Source organism: Thamnophis elegans, chromosome 3 (genome assembly GCF_009769535.1).
Source record: "Thamnophis elegans isolate rThaEle1 chromosome 3, rThaEle1.pri, whole genome shotgun sequence".
Lineage (NCBI taxonomy): Eukaryota > Metazoa > Chordata > Lepidosauria > Squamata > Colubridae > Thamnophis > Thamnophis elegans.
The window spans coordinates 16794821-16813738 of NC_045543.1; the positions used below are offsets into that span (position 1 = coordinate 16794821).

The 18918-nt window shown below is 38.8% G+C and overlaps 2 protein-coding genes across 6 annotated transcripts in view; one reads left to right on the plus strand and one right to left on the minus strand.

The window, feature by feature from the left end:
• Positions 1–5150: 5150 nt before the first annotated feature.
• DNAJC18 (DnaJ heat shock protein family (Hsp40) member C18) lies at positions 5151–16583 on the minus strand. Of its 2 annotated transcripts, none has more exons than XM_032213952.1 (8): positions 16032–16583; positions 14448–14634; positions 13440–13585; positions 12470–12655; positions 10896–11008; positions 9571–9680; positions 6794–6966; positions 5151–5696 (listed from the first exon to the last, which is right to left on the minus strand). In XM_032213952.1, exons 1-8 carry the CDS (start codon positions 16066–16068, stop codon positions 5557–5559), a joined length of 1092 nt encoding a protein of 363 aa, XP_032069843.1. In that variant the 5' UTR covers positions 16069–16583; the 3' UTR covers positions 5151–5556. The 2 variants fall into 2 exon arrangements, with proteins under 2 accessions (XP_032069843.1, XP_032069844.1); XM_032213953.1 differs by having other exon boundaries at positions 14448–14654.
• Positions 16584–17004: 421 nt separating this feature from the next.
• Positions 17005–18918, plus strand: part of ZC3H13 (zinc finger CCCH-type containing 13) — a 42303-nt gene continuing 40389 nt past the window's right edge. For 2 of the 4 annotated variants that reach the window (XM_032213948.1, XM_032213950.1), the window contains exon 1: positions 17005–17375. The gene's annotated coding sequence lies outside the window, so the exon portion shown is untranslated. The remainder of the gene's footprint in view (positions 17376–18918) is intronic. The other 2 variants (XM_032213946.1, XM_032213947.1) reach the window with 1 other exon arrangement.

The following is an 18918-nucleotide window of genomic DNA, read 5'->3' on the forward strand; positions in this document are numbered from 1 at the left end:
TCCCATGGGGCCATGCAGGGGCTACTCTCTAGGCTGTGTTTTGAATCCAGGTTTGGTTGAGTTCTCAGATGCCATGTGGTGAGTTGGGTAAAGTTCCTTAATCCCATCCCCCTGGAGTTGAAGTGGAGAAGTCTTTATTCTGTAAAGGGACTAGCTTGGTCTTCTTAATGACTTAATTGACAAAGTGGGGATGGGCAGGAAGCTACAGGCAGCTATTCTGTCTTTTAAAACATGTTTCTTTCTTTTCACATCCAGAGAAATATTCTGCCTTTTCAATATTTCCTAGGATATTTCATTTTTCTGGGAGAGGGCTGGATGATAACTTCCTACACTACCAAGCACATCTTTGGCCTTTTCTCTCATGCTTCCCACATTACCATTTGCAGCCTGTTGCTGGCATGAAGTGCAAGTTGGTCATCAAGAAGCACTGCAAAGATTTCTGTTGGGTTTATGGAGATTCTCAGTCATCCAGGTCATGGTTGTCCCAAAAAGGTGCTTTTTTCCCCTGGTTTCTCTTTGAAGACGTTTCACTTCTCCTCTCAACAACACTGGACCTTTGGGTCAAAGTCGGGTTGTTTCTTTCCCTGCTGGGCAACCTGTACAGGTAGTCCTCAACTTACAACAGTTTGCTTAGTGACCATTCGAAGTTACAACGGCACTGAAAAAAAGGTGACTTGGGGCCATTTTTCACACTTATGACCACAGTAGCATTTACCCATGGTCACATGATTAACATTCGGATGCCTGACAATTGATTCACATTTACAATGGTTGCCGTGTCCTAAGGGTCATGTGATCATCAGCTTTTGTGACCTTCTGACAAGCAAAGTCAAATGGGGAAATCAGATTCACTTAACAACCATGTTACTAATTTAACCACTGCAGCGATTCAGTTAAGAAATGTGGCAAGAAAAGTTGTGAAATGAGACAAACTCGCTTAACAAATGTTTCACTTAGCAACTTAAATTTTGGGCTCAGTTGGGGGTCGTAACTCGAGGACTACCTGTATTTCATTTCTTGCCGTGGCTGATACAGGTAGTCTTAACAACCACAATAGAGCCACACATTTCAGTTGTCCGGTGACATTTGTTAAGTGAGTTTGGTCCCATTTTACAACCTTTCTTGCCTCATTTGTTAAATGAATCACTGCAGTTGTTAAATTAGTAACATGGCTATTAAGTGAGCCTGGCTTCCCCATGGACTTTGCTTGTCTGAAGTTTGCAAAAAGGGATCACGTGATCCTGGGACAGGGCAACCATCATAAATATGAGTCAGTTGCCAGGCCTCTGAATTTTGATCACATTATTAAGTGTGAAAAATAGTCCTAAGCAGGGGTGAAATCCTCCTGCTTTGGCCCGATTTGGCCAAACCGGTATGGATGATTGTCCTTGGTTTTTTCAAACCAGTAGTAAAAAAAGCTTCTGAGGATTGTGCGGCTCAGCTTTGAGCCACACGATCGTTGGAAGCTTTTTCCCAGCTTTTTAAAACATTTTTTTCCTGCCAGTTTGGGCCAATAGGCAGGAAGAAAATGCTTTAAAAAGCGAAGAGCTTCTGACAATCGTGCAGATTAGCTGTGAGTTGTGTGATCATTGGAAGCTCCCCCTCCCCACCAGCTTTTTAAAGCATTTTTTCCCTGTCTATTCTCCTGAACTTGCAGGAAAAAAATGCTTTAAAAAGTGAAAAAAAAATGGCCATGCCCACCCAGTCACACGACAACCCGCCACCACCAAGCCATGCCCACAGAAAAAAATTAGATTTCACCACTGGTCCCAAGTCACTTTTTTTCAGTGCCATTGTAACTTCCGTCATTAAACAAACCATTGTAAGTGAAGGACTATCTGTATCTTCTTTCTCTGGCTTTATCTTCTCATACTGCAAAATTCTTCATCAACCTCAACCTGGGTCTGCATGAGGAAGTGTGGTTTCATTATACAGTGCCAGAACTATTGTACTGAAACACAACTGTAAAATAGCCACACTGCTATTGAGTTGCCTAGTTTGTGGCAAACTGAATTATCTTTTGGATTCAGAGTAAACGCTTTATTTTGGCTTCTAATAGTATCTGCTTGATGGCACTGCTTTGCCTTGTTAGAGATAGCCAATGTTTTTGATCTTTCTTTCTGGATTTCACCTTATGTCTCTTTGAGATGTTTTATCCCTCAAGCCAGCATTTGTAAGGATTTTATTGCAGTAATCCAGCCTCCCTCCCCCCCAAGTGCAACAAATCAGTTTTGATATTTATATCTTTTATTTTATTTTTTAAAATTTTCATACAATACAGTCACTAGGTGTCTTTTTAAAGTAGTACATTTAATGATTTGTGTATAAAACACACACCATAAACACACAGGGTTTTGTTTCTCAATCCAAGGGTGAAATCTTCAACAGCAGATGCACTGAAATTACCCCAGAATGTGGTCAAATTAATGGAGAACTGTTTACTTCAAATTCACAAATTGCTCCGACAAAGTATTTTTCTCTAAACAAGGAATCTTATTTTAATATTAATCCTCTGAAATGTTACACATCTAAATATTGTCTGAAAAAAGTGAACTATACAGTAATGATTCAATGCTATCATGTAATCACCATTTCGCCAATCTATATATGTACATTCAGAGAAATAAATATCGCTAATAACTTAACATTTAAATAAATAAATAAATTAAAAAAAATTGGTGCTTGATGTGAAAATAAACGAGATTTTTTTTCCAGAACTCATGCACATCTGAAGAACATTAAAAAGAAACTATTTCACAAAGGCTGAACCATGCCTTTAAGTTTATGCAAAAATCTGCTATAGATTTTACCTATTGCCAAATGGGCATATGACAAAATACAGAGTTAATTTTGTCTATCAAAATTCAGGAGCTTGGTTTTCCTGCAATTTGCAATACAAACATTTGTAAAACATGGTTGATGAAGTCTTTCAAAACAAATTTTAATATCAGATACCATCTTTGAGAACCGTTTAGTCCTGAAAGGTGTCTTAAGAATATTTCTATGTATAAGCCTGCACCTTTTCAGCAAGGATGCAACACTGGGATGTGTGTGTGGGGTCAAGTGAACTGTGAAAGGGACACTAAAGATAAACCATGGATCCCAAAGTGATAGACCAAACCCTTTAAACATACCTACTAATTGCCTTTGTCAAAAGTACAGAATTTCATAAAACTCAGGTTATGTATTCAACATGTTACAATGCAGCACAGGATTAGGCCACATTTCATCTTTAATCCCACAATCACTTGATATAATATTATTTTTTTCAAAGCTATCACATTTCACAGGATTACAGGTAGTCCTCATCTTACAGTAGTTCATTTAGTGACTGTTCAAAGTTACAACGGCACTGACAAAAGAGACCGTTGCAGCATTCCCAATTTAGGGCCCATCAAATTTTTCAACTTTCAATTTCCAAACATTAGGGGTGCTCAAAAGTTGTGATATGCTTTGGGCATTGTAGAGATATTTTGGTTACTTTAATATAATTTAGATGTGCTTGGTAAGCAACATACATAAATATCGTAACTTTTTAACATTTTGTTTGTTTCACACAATCAAGATTCGAATGCTTGACAACTGGCTCCTATTTATGACCGTTGCAGCATCCCAGCATCATGTGATCCCCTTTTGCGACCTTCTGACAAGTGAAGTTAACGAGGAAGCCAGATTCACTTAACAACCATGTTATTAAAAACTGCAGTGATTCATTTAACAAATGTGGCAAGAAAAGTCATAAAAAGGGGGGAAAACTCACTTAACAAATTTCTCACTTAGCAACATAAATTTTGGGCTCAATTGTGGTCGTAAGTCGAGAATTACCTGTATTGTACATTTTCTTTTGTTTGTGAATTATTTATGACCCTGTGTTCAGAAGTTTTACAAGAAGAATGAGAAGCAAGCTGCTGTGCTATCATAGCCCAACGGATAAAGCTACCCATTAATATTTGTAGAATAAAGTTATGCCAAATGCATCCTGCCAAGACCCTAAAAAGGCATGGGTTTTATCTCTAGGCTTTGTAATCAGGCATGACCCGTCAAAACCACGCTTGACTAAACCACATCGCTGACATCATCAACAGGGCGACAACAGCCAGCGCGGAGAAAGAAGGGCGCTTTAAATAGCACTTTGAAAACAAGCCGATTCAACTTAAGGTAAGGGTTAGGGTTAGGTTAAGGGTTAGGATTAGGATTAGGTTTAGGTTTAGGGGTTAATTTTAGGTTTAGGGTATACAGCGTGCTTCTGTCTCCGCGCTGTTGTCGCCCTGTTGATGACGTCAGCGACACGGTTTAGTCGGGCGCGGTTTAGTCGGGCGCGGTTTTGTGATGGAACCGTAATCAGGCAATATTCATTGAGAGAACAATAAGGCTTCAGCTGGAACCCTCACCTGAAAGTAGTTCTAGCTACAACCATTTTTTTATGTCGTAAGTGAAAAGACCTTTGCAAACGAAGTTACCAACATCTGTATCTTGGATCTTAGCATGCCCCCTCCAAACAAAACATTCAGCACACAGGATGCCAGGACCTTACTATGATAACATATTCCTTGGATGGCACCTCCACGTACATTCAGAGTTTAGGAATCAGATGGTGTGTTCAGATCTCAATCCACCTGGAAGGAACCTGCTGAAGTTGTATTGATAACAAAGCTTAGGCTTACAGAAATGTAACTTAGCTCACAGTATTACTTAGGTGGAAATAAATTCCATTAGCCTGTCTAGAACTTTCCTCTAGGCCAAAAGTTGGAACCTAGCTCACATTCTGATATGCGTGAAGCCACCTGGTTTGACTTCTCTCGGAGTATGTTTTTATTTCATGCTCTAGAGACCTAAAGCTGTTTTCTTTCTTTGTGTACAAGTCTCACCTGGCAACCGGAATACCAATCCATCCTCATCTACTGGCCAGATAAGGAGTTAATGTTCCAGTTCCTGCTTTGTCTTCTCTCATTTTTTCATATTGTTTTTAGATGACGAATCTTCAGGCAGCACTTTAGCTTTTCCAACTGCTTTATGTATTGCAACATAAGAGAATGTATATCCTTAACACACTGGGCTGTAAAGTTCTCTTGAAACTGAATTGCATGTGTTCTGTACAGCATATACAGTCTGTGCATGTATTTGTATGCACTGTCTGTGCATGTATCTATACATAGATACATAAATGAAAGACTAATGCCATCTTTTTCTCTTCTAATTATGATGTCTTGCAAGGTAAAATTTGAGAAACCATAGGCTCAGAAAGCATGATGGCTATGATCCTGCAAAGCACCCAGTTGGCACTTAAACAGTGGCAAAGTATCATCATGAAGACTATAACAAAATGAAGGTAAATGAAGAATCACTAACACTGAAATAACGACTGGACTGTGAAAGGAAATGCACTGTACACACTACAGCAACTGCTGCCTCTATATCTCAGTCCATATACAGTTTCCATGAACATAAATGATTCCGTGTGTGGTTTGTATGGGATGCTTTTCTCTCTCTACGCCTTTCCTCTTCATTATAAAAGTCAGTCTAATTCCTGCCAACAGAACAGACAGTATTGTTCTCTCATGCCTCAGCCAATTGGCGGCTCCTTTGAATCCCTATGAGGTTGGAGAGCTTTTCACAGTTGTCAAGTTTTATGGATTCGGCTTTCTGTTTCAGTCGCTCATCTCGGTACAGCTTGGCCAAATTAGATAACTCTGATTCTGAAAGATGAAATGTATGTTTCAGTCATGCTTTCAGGGAAAAAAATATTTCACTTTTTATAGTCATTTCAAAGCTTGACTTACGTTGGCTTGGTCAAAATGAAAAGCTATTTACAATCAGAAATATATATTAGCGGACTGCTAGTTTGGCAGTTCGGCGGTTCAAATCTCACCGGCTCAGGGTTGACTCAGCCTTCCATCCTTCCGAGGTGGGTAAAATGAGGACTCGGATTGTTGGGGGCAATATGCTGACTCTGTAAACCGCTTAGAGAGGGCTGAAAGCCCTATGAAGCGATATATGTCTAACTGCTATTGCTATTGCTATATATATATGCTATATATATATTTGGGCATACCGGGGGTTGTAAAAATCATATATATATGTATATATATGTATATATATGTATATATATGTATGTATGTATATATATATATATATATATATATATATATATATATATATATATATGTGTGTGTGTGTGTGTGTGTGTGTGTGTGTGTATGTGTGTGTGTGTGTGTGTTTTATTTGTGCTGATAAATAAATAAAGGGAGACACAGCACAAATAAAAAACACAAATATAACAAAAAGGCAACAGTAAAAATATTGGGTTTCTGTCATGATGGACTCTTGTGACGAGCCGATTGACAGATGTTGGAAGCAGTTAGCTTCCTCCCATAATTGGGGCTTACCGGGGGTTGTGACACTAATATATATAAATAAATAAATAAATAATATAATAATATATATATATATATATATATATATATATATATATATATATATATATATATATATATAAAATAATTCTTAGATACAATGGCAGAACAGCATCCATTAGTGCTGTAAAAAGTGGTTAGAGAAATCTTTTGACACAGCTAGGGTATCAGAACCATAAACAACTAGGTTTAGACAAATCCTTAACATCAAATACATAGATTTCATGTGGTCAGTAGGCAATGGCAGAGTGAAATATCTTTATTTTTACTATGTATCGTTTAGTTTTCTTGGCAGCTGAGCTGGTTATAGTGGATTATTTGTCTGTTTTAACCTAAATTTGAAAATAATGCAGGATGCTTGGGAAAAGAACAAAACTTACTTTGTTGTTTTTCTTTCCTGCAACTAGTTTGGATATAATCAATATAATCTTTTTCAATATGTTTTTCAAGGTCTTCAAGTTCTTCTCCATGGTAATTATTTTCAAAGTTCTTATCCACGTAATAAGGCACCTGCAGGTTTTGTGTTTCTCTAACAACAGTGTGCCCTAGAGACCTGTGGTAGGAAATAAGAAGGAAATAAATTAATGCCTTCATTTTGCAAACCAGAAGTACCCTTTTCCCCCAATTAAAATTTTCTACTCTCTGAAAGCGAGCAAGGGGAATCATTGACATGCCCTATGCAAAGGGTGGCTGATTATGACCAGACCCGACATCCTGTCTTCCAAGTAGTACCAGCTATAAAACACTCATTTCTGGTTTATTTTAAAACAGCTGTGTCCTGCAAAGTGATCAGGAGCTCTATACCAAGCATCAAGTAGCCAGAAAGAAAAATCATCAACTCCTTAAAACCGTGGCACAACAAAACCGCGGTCAACTAAAGCGCACCCGATTAAAGCGCGTCGCTGACGTCATCAGCAGCGCGACAATGACCGTGGAGAAAAAAGGGTGCTTTAAAAAGCGCTTTTAAAGCAAGCCGATTCACGTAAAGGTAAGGTTTAGGTTTAGGTTAAGGGTTAGGGTTACGTTAAGTGTTAGGGTTAGGTTTAGGTTAAGGGTTAGCGTTAGGTTTAGGGTTAGGTTAAGGGTTAGGTTTAGGGTTAGGTTAAGGGTTAGGTTTAGGGTTAGGTTTGGGGGGGTTAGGTTTAGGTTTACGCATTAATTTTAGCTTTACCGCTCACAGCGTGCTTTTTTCATCGCACTGTGATGACGTCAGGTACGCGGTTTCGTCGAGCGCGCTTTAGTCGACCGCGGTTTTGTGGTGGAACCCTTAAAACAAACTGTGAGTTCCATCTCAAAACATCTTTTTGACCAAAAGCTATTCTACTATATTTACATGATGAGAATTGAAGATAAAGCAGGAGTGATTGACCTGTAGCTCCAACACCTCAGTGAAGAGGGAAGCTTTGACTCTGTTACCACAATAAAATGTATTTCTTTGTTCTAATCCATTATTATAATCCTAAAAAGTTCAGAATCCTCCCCATATATCATGATTTACACATAAAGGCATTGGAATACTACCCTCAAGAATTACAGATTTTTATTAAATATCCTAAGGTTGTTTTTTTTTTTACTTCATATCTCATTTCTGAAAGGCATAGGCGCACAATCTGGAACATGAAAACAAAATATGAGAAGATACAACACTGCTTTTGGAAGTGTACTGATGTAATTTAGCATGATAAATCTCTTTGCTATCTATTTCATTTGTAATAACTTTCCTTTAAAAATTGTCTATCCTGGCTTCATACCTAATTCAGAAGGGCATATAATACTTTAAAATCCTATCATTGTAAAAATTACTAAAAAAATAATAATAATACCGAGAAACAGATTCTGCAACATTGGGGCAACTGCTTAGAAGATTCTAAAACTTTTCTCCATTAATTCTGCCCCTGTTCTAAACAAGATATAGGCAATCCTTGACTTATGACCATTTGCTTAGCAACCATTCAAAGTTCCAAAAGACCTCCCTAAGACTACTTACAACCTGGATTCAAAACTGATAGCCACCTCACACATACACACACAGTCACATAATTGCATTTTGGGCGTTCAGCAACTGACCCGCATTTACATCTGTTTGCAGCATATGCTCCAGTCACATGATTGTAATTTTACAACATTGTTTGGCCAGAAACCAGTGTTTGGTTCCAAGTTTCTGGCAAAAAAAATGTCCACTACAGACAACGGATTGGCTTACTGACTGTTGCATTCACTTAATGACCACTGTAAAAAAGTTCCTAAAATTGGGCACAGTTATCTGGTGATCCATTTAACAATTGGCATGATTTACAACTGTAATTTCAGGCTGAATTATGGTGGTAAGTTGAGGACTGTCTGTATAGGGAAGGAAGAATGCAGGATTATATGGAAGGAAGCATTTCTACAGGTGTCCTGGACCTGTGTCATTAAAAAGATGTTAATATCACAGACAGTAAATATCTGAATTCCAGCCCGTTTAGTGCTCTTTTTATTTGCTTTAAATGTAGCCTATAGCAGCTAACCACATTTCATATGCAATGAAGCAATCTTCCACAAACCAAGGTTCTTGTGATATATCGAGATTACAACTCTCAAAATCCTAAATTGCCATGTACAGCATCTTTAATACTCTTTAAAAAAAAATTCTATTTCAAGTGGCTACTTACAAAGTAAGACTGGCACTTTTTTTGATTAGTTTTTGTTTCAAATTGCCTGGTACAAAACCACAGAAAACAAGTTAATCATTTTCTATCCATCCTTTGGCCTCGAAATATTTAATCTGAAAATGGTTTTCTGTGAAGGCATTGTGGATCTTAATATAATGTATTCAAATAATAAAAGAAAAAAAAAACCAAAATGCTCACGTTTTTAATGAAAACAATATTGTTTTCTATAGAGCAATAAGTCAAAGTAGTTTATAGGTTTAATGTCCCATCCTTCAAATAATTTGCAGCCCGGAAATTAAGTTCTCTTTTCAAAAAAAAATTCAGTTGGAATGTATAGCTATGGGTATGCCTTTTCCAAGATAAAAAGCTTTTCAAATTAACTGCTATTTATATATAATGAACTAGGGGCCGCTTTGAGCAGCAAGATTAAACCTGCTGTTGGAAAGTTAGTGTCAAGAAGTAGCCTCTATTCTTCCAAGAGCACAAAGAAACAGATCTAGACTTACGATTTAAAGAAGAGGCTGTAGGGTGGATTAGTAGCCATCAGCTGAGTTACTATTGAAACAGCTATTATAATAAAGACTGGCAGTAACTGGATAAATGCTGAGTAGGAATTCTGGAAATGAAAACTATGGTTAGTAAAGCATGTAAGAAATATATGGCGAAAATGGAAACCACAATGGTACCACAATCATCCCAGATAGGGCGCTATGTTTTAATTTAGAACAAAAGCATAGGAAAAAAATGTAACATAAAAATAATATTTAATTTTATGCCAAAATCTCTTGTGGTTTTCCATTTTAGAAGGCTTGTTTTGTTTGTGGATGCAATTTGATGGCACCTTGAGGTGGTGGTGGGGCTGTCAGTCTGGATGTTTAGGTTTTTGACAATGATAAATAGAAAAAATGAAATAGTATCTACAGAGGCATTAAGAGTTGGGCAGCATACAAATTTTATTGTGACTGGTCGCACAGTCAGCCAGATGTTTAGACAGGATTTGGCATTTTTGTCCACCTGTTGACTCCTTCCCAAGGAGCTAGGATAGGTTATTTAAGAATATTAAATATCAACCTGTTCCAAGTAAAGCTGCCTTTTGCAATTTTTGAAAAGAGGTTTGAAGTGGATTTGGTGCTAGGCTTACAATTAGTTCCTGTTCTAGCTTCTATTTTTTTTAGAAGAAAGAATAAAAACTGGAGATCTGGGTAGCAGAACCATTTAGAGTTTAGTCTGACTAATTAAATAAGAAATTCAAATTCAACAGAAGGTGTATTGTCACTGCATGACAGAGTTGGTCAACGTGCTATGCAAAGGACAGCTTTGTTACTTAGTCAGAATATAACAAAGGAGAAGTTAGAAACTAAATATGGCCCATCTATAGCAAAACAGCGAAGATTTTGTTAATCAGCTCAGAGATTTAAATTACTCCTCATATTGTAAAAATAATTCAACATACTTTGTCTTTTATGGTTAATTACTCATCAGTGATATACTCAGCATTAGCTGTATAACTTTGATAACTCCTTCATCCACTTACTGATTTTATATCTCTGAATCAATTGAAAAAAAGGTTCTCCAAAGGAAACACCATGCCATTCAGTGAAATTTGTAGCCACATTTATATAAAACAATAAGTCTGCAAATGCTTTCAAAATCTTTCTTAAAAAGACAAGTTACAATTAAGACCCTTATAAGATTCATAAGTATCACTTCACTTTAAAATAGTTCAAATATTTACTAATTACAAAAACAAACCCAAGCTTCCTTTTCTAGGGATAGGCAATAAATCAGCACTGTTTATCTATGATTATAATATCTTCCCTTCCCTATGTACCTGTGGTCTGATTTCTTCCTCCTGTTCATCCTGGGCCCATGTCCTCTCATGTCTGTTGCGCTGTGGATAACATGGGGGGTCCATTGAAGAATTGGAAAACATATGTATATTTCCTGTTGAAATAGCAATAGAACAAAGGTGCAATTTTTATCCTGTATTGCTTGTGTCATAAGAAACTAAGATTTCATTTTATTTTTAAAAGCTAATTTCAAACATGCCTTAAAAAATATGCAATGGCTCTATCAGTCCAGAAAATACTTCCTATGCTGTTTTCATTGCCCTGAATGGATTTTCAAGGGCTTCATGTTTTAGTAGTGGGGACATCTAATGAGCAGAATTCTACATGTGGAACTTGGGATCAAACATTCATCCGTAGTCCTTGCCTTAATAAGGCAAAAAATGGAATAAAGTGCTATTGCAGAATTGCATGATTCCCCCACCCAGTTTCTGGCAATATTACAAAGAGTTAAGATTATCACAACTGATGTGTTAACATCTACATACTGCCAAAATAGAAGAAGTAAAGCAGTAAAACTAAATTGGTAACCTTCATATTGTCTTATAACTCACCTAGGTAGCGATTTTATCATAAATTAGATTTCTCAGAACTGCAGTACAAATCAGTTTAATAACATTCCTATAAAGCAAAGCAGCCTTCTCAAACATATTTAAGCTGTTCAGAATCATTGACTGAAATGGGCAGCCATAAAAATTGAAAGAAAATAAATAAATGAATATGTGCCTGAAAATGTATCGATTACATTCCACAATTCTTTACTATTAGTTAGGAAAAATGAAATTTTTAACTCAACAAAGTGTAAACCCAATAAATGTACTGCGGTATTCAGAGTAGGATAAGCCTAAAGAATTGAGAAAAGCTATTTTAAGTTTCCTACCCTACAGAACTGTGTAATGGCATGGTCTAGTTCAAATAGCATCATATCTTGTTGAGTAGTCATATATGCAGCACTTTTAAAGAAAACTAGCTGATAACCAGGGGTTGTCCAGGTATTTATTTATAGGGGGAAAATGTCCTGACCAAACATAATTTCTAATGTTGGATTTTTTCCCCTTGCCAGAGGGAGCCCCCTTGTGGAGCACGGCGAAGCTGTTACCATTGCAACTCCACTGCGCTGAGCCATTTTATGGCAGTACGGTAGAAGCCATTTGAATGCACAATAGGCTGTATCGTAACAGAACATACACCCCGAGTGGTGTTGGGATGTCTTACCCCCACAGTATTTGTTCCCAGAGAGTAAGTCATCTGTGTACCAAGTTTGGTTGAAATTGCTTGAGGCATTCCAGAACACATACAAATACATAGCGAGATAGAAAGATAGAAAGATAGATAGATAGAAAGAAAGAAAGAAAGATAGATAGATAGATAGATAGGAAGGATAGATAGATCTAATCGGTTTCTGAAGTTCTTTGGAAACTTCAAATAGTCATCAAAACCGTATCTGGAGCTTCATCATCAATTAAAGGCCCCATGAAGCAGGGGACAGAGTCTTGTACAGATGACTGAACAGCACCTTTCATTGCACTTTAAAGCACAGCTTTAAAAAAAAATGTACCTGTTGGGAAATTCCCTCCAAAAAACATATTAAATATTTCTTCTGGCGTTATATCTGCTTCAAATTCTCTGTAATAGTTATAGTGGTTGGGCACATTGGTATAAAAAGTATCTTCCTTTTCTCCAAACTGATCATACTGTAATCTCTTTTCAGGGTTGCTCAAAACTGCAAAAGCTGTGCCTATTGCTGTAGAGTGGAAGAGAAACGTAAAGAAAACCAATCAAAAAAGAAACCCGGGTGAAATACATAACCATATTACAAAACTCCTACAAAACATCTTTTTGTCCCACATCCAACAGAAAAGTCTAATGTTTGTATTCTATTATTTGAATATTGGGAAACGGTCATGGTAGAAGGAATAATCTGGAAGAACAGGAGAAAGATAACCAAGTCAATGATTAGATAAAAGAAATCTGAGTCCCGGGCAGAAATGTAATTTGAGACTCTCTCTAGTTTTCATGAAGATTGTACCTTAGCATGACATGAACTCCTCTATAAGCCTGGCGTTCTGATATTATTTTGTATTCATTTCACATCCTTCCTGGTAGTAACTATTATTGTACGTAATACACATTCGAGTTGGAATGAGATCCCAATATAGTGCTTGCTTTACTGTTCTCTTAATTATGTATCGCCTGCCATTGTACAGCCACCTTTAGTGTCCAATGGCAACACAAATATGGAATTTCAAATCATCTTATGATCTAGATTCAGATTCAGATTAACCTGACAAGTTACATCAATCACTGGCGTCAAATGCTTACAAAGAATTGTATGTGAGAAATATGCAAGTAGCAACTATTTCCTAAGAGGTGGCAACGTTAGAATCTTTCTTAGTGTTTCACTTAGAATTATGCAATACTACAATTGTATGTAGGAACATGTTCTAAAAAATATCTTCCTGTTAGCCAACACAGCATTGGAAGATCTTCAAAGTTTGCTGTGGTCCCTTTCAAGCTGTTTCACCTACCTTTGAATGCATCTGTTGCTCCTGGAGCACAATTCTTATCAGGATGAAATTTAAGGGCAAGTTTTCGGTAAGCTTTCTTTAGTTCTTCATCTTTCGCATTTCTTCCTACGCCTAGAATTTCATAGTAATTCTTACTCTCCTTTATTCTATAAAATAAGCACAATTATTTAATTTTGTAACTTTTCCCCAAACACATCTTACATATTCTTATTAATACAGAAGAATACCTTCCAATCCAGTAACATGCTTTTCTAATTTGCTTCACTGATAGAAAGGGATTCAGCTGCTCTTGGGCAATCCAAGTTAAATTTACATAATGAAACATGTGTTGCACTATTGTGATGCCAGTTCCATTGCTTTTGTACATGTGTTGTCACACATGTAAGGAGCAGAGCTTGGGCCATAACACTGCTTTCATAATTCTGACAAAAGCCTCTGATCCTACACATGTTTGAGCGAGAACGCTTGTCCTATGCTTCCTGGATCATGTAGCAACTTTTGGTATAATTAAGCAAGATATATTTCTGTAGTCATTGAGCCAATTGGAATCTCACATTCAGAACTCTACTACTACTATTCTTCTGACAGTAAATAGGTGGGATCTTCTTAGTATTTTATGGTATCCCCATGTTAATTAAAACTGGCATAGCTGCTGTATATATATATGGATGGCTCCGTTCAAAATGAAAAGGGATTTCATTTCTTTGGTAAGCCATTATCTGAAGTCAGTAATGAATTATTTAATTGAAATTCTGTGTATACAAGATAACATGCCCAGCATTAACAGAACTTCCCAAATCAGGAGCTCTCCAAATGTCTTGTTCTACAATTTTCATAATTCCTAGATTTATTTAATTTAACAATTCCTAGATAATAGGATACACAGCTCAACCTATCTGTGGGCACCAGATTGGGGAATATAGAGATTAGTTTTATAAATTTATTCATTAAACAGGTTGCAAGTCTAACAAGTATGAATATATTCTAATTAGGCAAGTTCCTATTTACCTTTGAACTCCAAGTAACTGTTCCTTGGTGTAGGTCATGCTGCCTTCTCCAGATGTTGACTGGCTTCTTCCACTGTCACACATACGCTCCTTTTTCATTCTCATACAGTCACTACAGCCACAGCAATCAAAATTGTTTCTTACTTCCTCCAATGGACATGGATTTCTTCTGAGCTCATCAATTAATGCTGAAACAATGACAGCCTTCCTATGTATGTATATTTACCAAAGTGGATCACAAATGACATATTCAAAATACCCATGCACATATTGTATGTATGTATGTATGTATGTATGTATGTATGTATGTATGTATATATTCATATTCTATTTTATTGAGAGCCATTAATCTATAAAATACATACAAACACGCATAACAAAACTGAAAGTCCCTTAAAATCATGATATACCCATCTCTCCACATCTTTGTTTAAATTCTAAAACTTTGCAATGATTTTTTTTCAGGAAAGCAAATTATGAAGAATATTAAAAAGATATATTTTGAAATGATAACAAGCAAGGATGGTAATTCAGCAGTTCTTTAAAAAACGTCACGTAAGGTTTGGATCTTTGGAAGCAGTTCACACATATAACTCGGTGTGTGAATTCTGTTGGAAACCTAAGTTCTTCCTACGGTTCAGAAGGACAACTTATTATAGTACATTTCAATTCATTTCTAACATGTGGTCCAACAGCAATGCTGGCCCACCGAAGATTTTCATTAGTAATGTGGATTTTAAAAACTCATGCAACCCTATTTTTATGCTGTATTTCTAGTTGCCCTGCATGTACATCCAATGTACTGTTTAAAATTATATAAAGGTTTTTCCTTAAAATTCTACATAGTTGCATAAATTGTAATACCTTGGGTATATGCCCTCGCCCAAACTCACGATAGGTGAAAATCTCCCCCCCCCAGTTCAAAACTTTTTTTTTCCTTGTCCTTCCTTCCATCATTCTTTTTGCATTCTACAATCTCAGAACTAAAGCTAGCTTTCATTCTCAAATCTCATCCAAGCAACACTTCTTGTTTTTACCCAACTGCATTATCCTCCTGGTCTCCAATCCTCCGTCCCCTGAGCCATATCCAAGCGCAAGTATGTTCATGTGTTGCAAGAAAAAAAAATGCTTTTCCAAGGCGATTGATTTTTAAACAGCAGCACAAGCTGCCGCAATCCATATGATTTTGCCCTTCGTTGGTAAACAAACATGCACACCCCTAAACTAAGAAAAATTGAAAAGACCACCAAGACAAGAGGAAGACATTTACACCTTTCTATGCAAACTCACAAATTTCGCAAGTTCGATATTTTTTATACCCTTTATCTGTCATTTAGAAGCATCGCCTTGCTAAAGCGCTCTCCCTTTCCTTTCTTCCCACTTGCATTTCTCCTTTCTCCCTCTGAGTAAAAAGCTGAAGCCACAATATGGGATTTGATCTATCTGTCATGTCTCCACAAGGCTCTCCTCTCTGGGCAACCTGAGCTCTTGGAGCACCGATCTCCCTTCCCTTAATAAAATTTAAGCCCCCAAATCGGGCCGTTTCCCCCGGCTCTTGGCCCGCGTCATCGGCGCGGAGCCTTACCTTCGGCCCAGCGATCCCCGGGGCTCAGTCCTGCCATTTTCCCATCTGGTGGGAAGGAAGGATCCGCCAAGCAGCCGGGAGGGTCACGTGAACGCGAGCCCAGTGCAGCCTGGGCAACGTAGTCTTCGCGTGTTCGGCAGCTGCCCCGCCTCCTCCCTCCTACCAGGGGCCCAGCGCTTTTGGCGGGAAAAAGAAGCGTTTGCCCCGTTGTGAAAAGTCGCGCGAACTGCAAGGGGTGGTGGTGGCGGAGTGGGAGGGCGCGCGCGCCCGCGCGCTCCGTGTGTATAACTCGCAAGCGCGCGGTCCCTTCCGAAACCGAGCTGTCATTTTTCACTCTGGAGTTTCTAGAGCGTCACCCCCACTTTTTTTTTTTTGGCGCCCGTAGAGAAGAGTCGTGAAGACAGCTCTTTGCTTCCATATCCGAAGGGAGAAGAAAGGAAAAATACTAGGCGGTTATCATTTGTGGGTCAATTCAGCCGCTCGGAGGGAGCGCTCCTTTTCTCTTGCTGCGGTTAATGCACGCAGAAGCATGACGGCTTTTTATATTCCACAAGGTAGACAAAAGATTCAGGTGACTACGACTTTCAATGGCCGCGAAGGCGGTCAGGTCTGGGATTACATTTATGGCGTAAATCCTCCGGGCGATTTTTAGGTACTAAAGTAAAAAAAAAAAAAAAAAAAAACAACCCGGAGGAAATGAAATTCGGTCAACTGCTAGGCCAGAAATACCCGCCATGACGTACTTTCAAACGCCTTTACGTTTGGCACTGACGTTTTACTGAGGGGGGTCCTTGGTGCTCTCTGAGCTGGCTTGTTTTCTTGCAGACGTTTCATTATCCCAAACTAGGCAGCGTCAAACTAGGATATTGCCTAGTTTGGGTAACGTAACGTCTGCAATAAAACAAGCCAGTTCAGGGACCCCTTATTTCAACGCCGAGCTACAAATAGTCTCCTTTATTGATTGACAGTCTACGTCCGAAGCCTGCGCAACGGCTTCCGGCGCTTCGCCTTGCGCCGGAAGTGGTACAAAAAAAAAGATCGGGTTGGTCGCGCAGACGCAATCACGGCGAATTGGGTCGGCTCTTTCCTCCCCCCCCTTTCCCCCCGCCCCTCCTGTTGGCCTCCGCGGCGAACAGGAGCAGCGGGCGACCGCCGTCGGGTGGTCTCCGCTCTCGGAGCGAGCCGCGCTCCTCTTTTTCCTCCCCGTGTGGCTCGACTTTTAGGCCCGGGAGGACGGACTCCCCCCTCGCACTCTCCCCCCCTCTCCGCCCAGGGCGGCGGCGGCGGCGGAAGCGACGGCGGGAGCGGCGGCGGGGAGGAGCAGGCCGTGTGCGGAGAGAGCAGGTGAGTCGCGGCGCTCGGGAGGAGGAGAGCGCGGCGGCGGGAAGGCGCTTCGCTCCGGCACTCCGCGTCTCAGGAAGGTCAACGCACTCACATGCACCCTGTGGCTGAGGGGAGGGAAGAATAAAACATCCGGGATTAATTCTGCGTGACGTTAGTGTGTAAGAGATACATTGATGGACGAAGATGGTAGAAAACGTGTGCCTTATATCCCCTTTCCAATGGAGGGATATTTGTCCAGATGTTGGGCGCTAACTCCCAAGCAGCTTTCAAAGCAGCAGGATGAGCGTTTCATTCCAACCTCTGGAGTCCCATTTGGCTGATCTCTGTCCTTACTCCGTAGCATCTTATCATTCCTATAAATTGTCTCTTATTATCGCCCTCCGCTTTACTATGAGTGGAAATGAGTTTTGTATGATTATTGCACAGATACGTTTGAAAGTTGCAGATTATCAGGACATCTGGGTAAGCAGAGTACAAAGGCCATGAACTGGGCTGGAGAGAATGGCCTATGTGAAGATGGCTCTTTTTAGTTTTGTAGTGACCCTCTTGTCCTTAAGGGCTGAATTATTTGAACAGGTGCTTCAGCTTTGCTGCTTATTTACAAAGTCCTAAATCTCATGGTGCCTGTTTGGGAAAGGCATTGTCAGATGTTTTGGATGAGATTGGTTCTGATTTTGTATCCCCTGGGTGCAGTGGAAGGCAGAATAAAAGTTTGGGCCAGAATAATTCAGATCTGGTAGCCTTTTTGGTTACAGCTGTTCTTTGCTATGTTTCCTATACAGGTAGTCCTCGACTTACAGCAGTTCATGTAGTGACCGTTAGAAGTTGCAGTGCCACTGAAAATAGTGACTTACGACCCCTTTTCACACTTGTGACCATTGCAGCATCTCAGGGGTCACGTTATTTACATTTGGATGCTCAATAACTGACTCATTTATGAGGTTGCAGTGTTCAGGAGTCCTTTTGCCTCCTTCTGACGAGCAGAGTTAGTGGAGAGCCCAGATTCATTTAACAACCACATTACTAATTTAACAACTGCAGTGATTCACTTAACAAATGTGGCAAGAAACGTCATAAAATGGGACAAGTTTGCTTAACAAATTTTTCACTTAACATACATTTTGAGCTTAATTGTAGTCATAAGTTGAAGACACTATCTGTAATTGTTTTAAAAATATGAGAGCTCCGTTAGCTGAATGGTCAGGTCCATTGTTCGTATTGGTTAGGTTGGCAGCATGATTGGGGACCTGAGAATGAGCTATGAAGAAGATAGCTTTTTAAAAATTATTTTCATATATTTAATGTACAACACTTTGTGTAAATTTGTTACAAAGGAGATAAGATCACTAAAAAGCTTGTACTTTAGCTTACTGAATTTGGAAGGGAGCGCAGCTGATTTCAGTGGGAGATATTTCTCAGTTTTAGTGTTCTGGAAAGTGATGTCACTGTATTGTTTTTAATTCTACCTGTCATCATTTCTTTTTGTTTATGCAGTTGTGATGTTCCTATTTTAGAAAGACTGGGTGGGATCTGGCATGTTTTA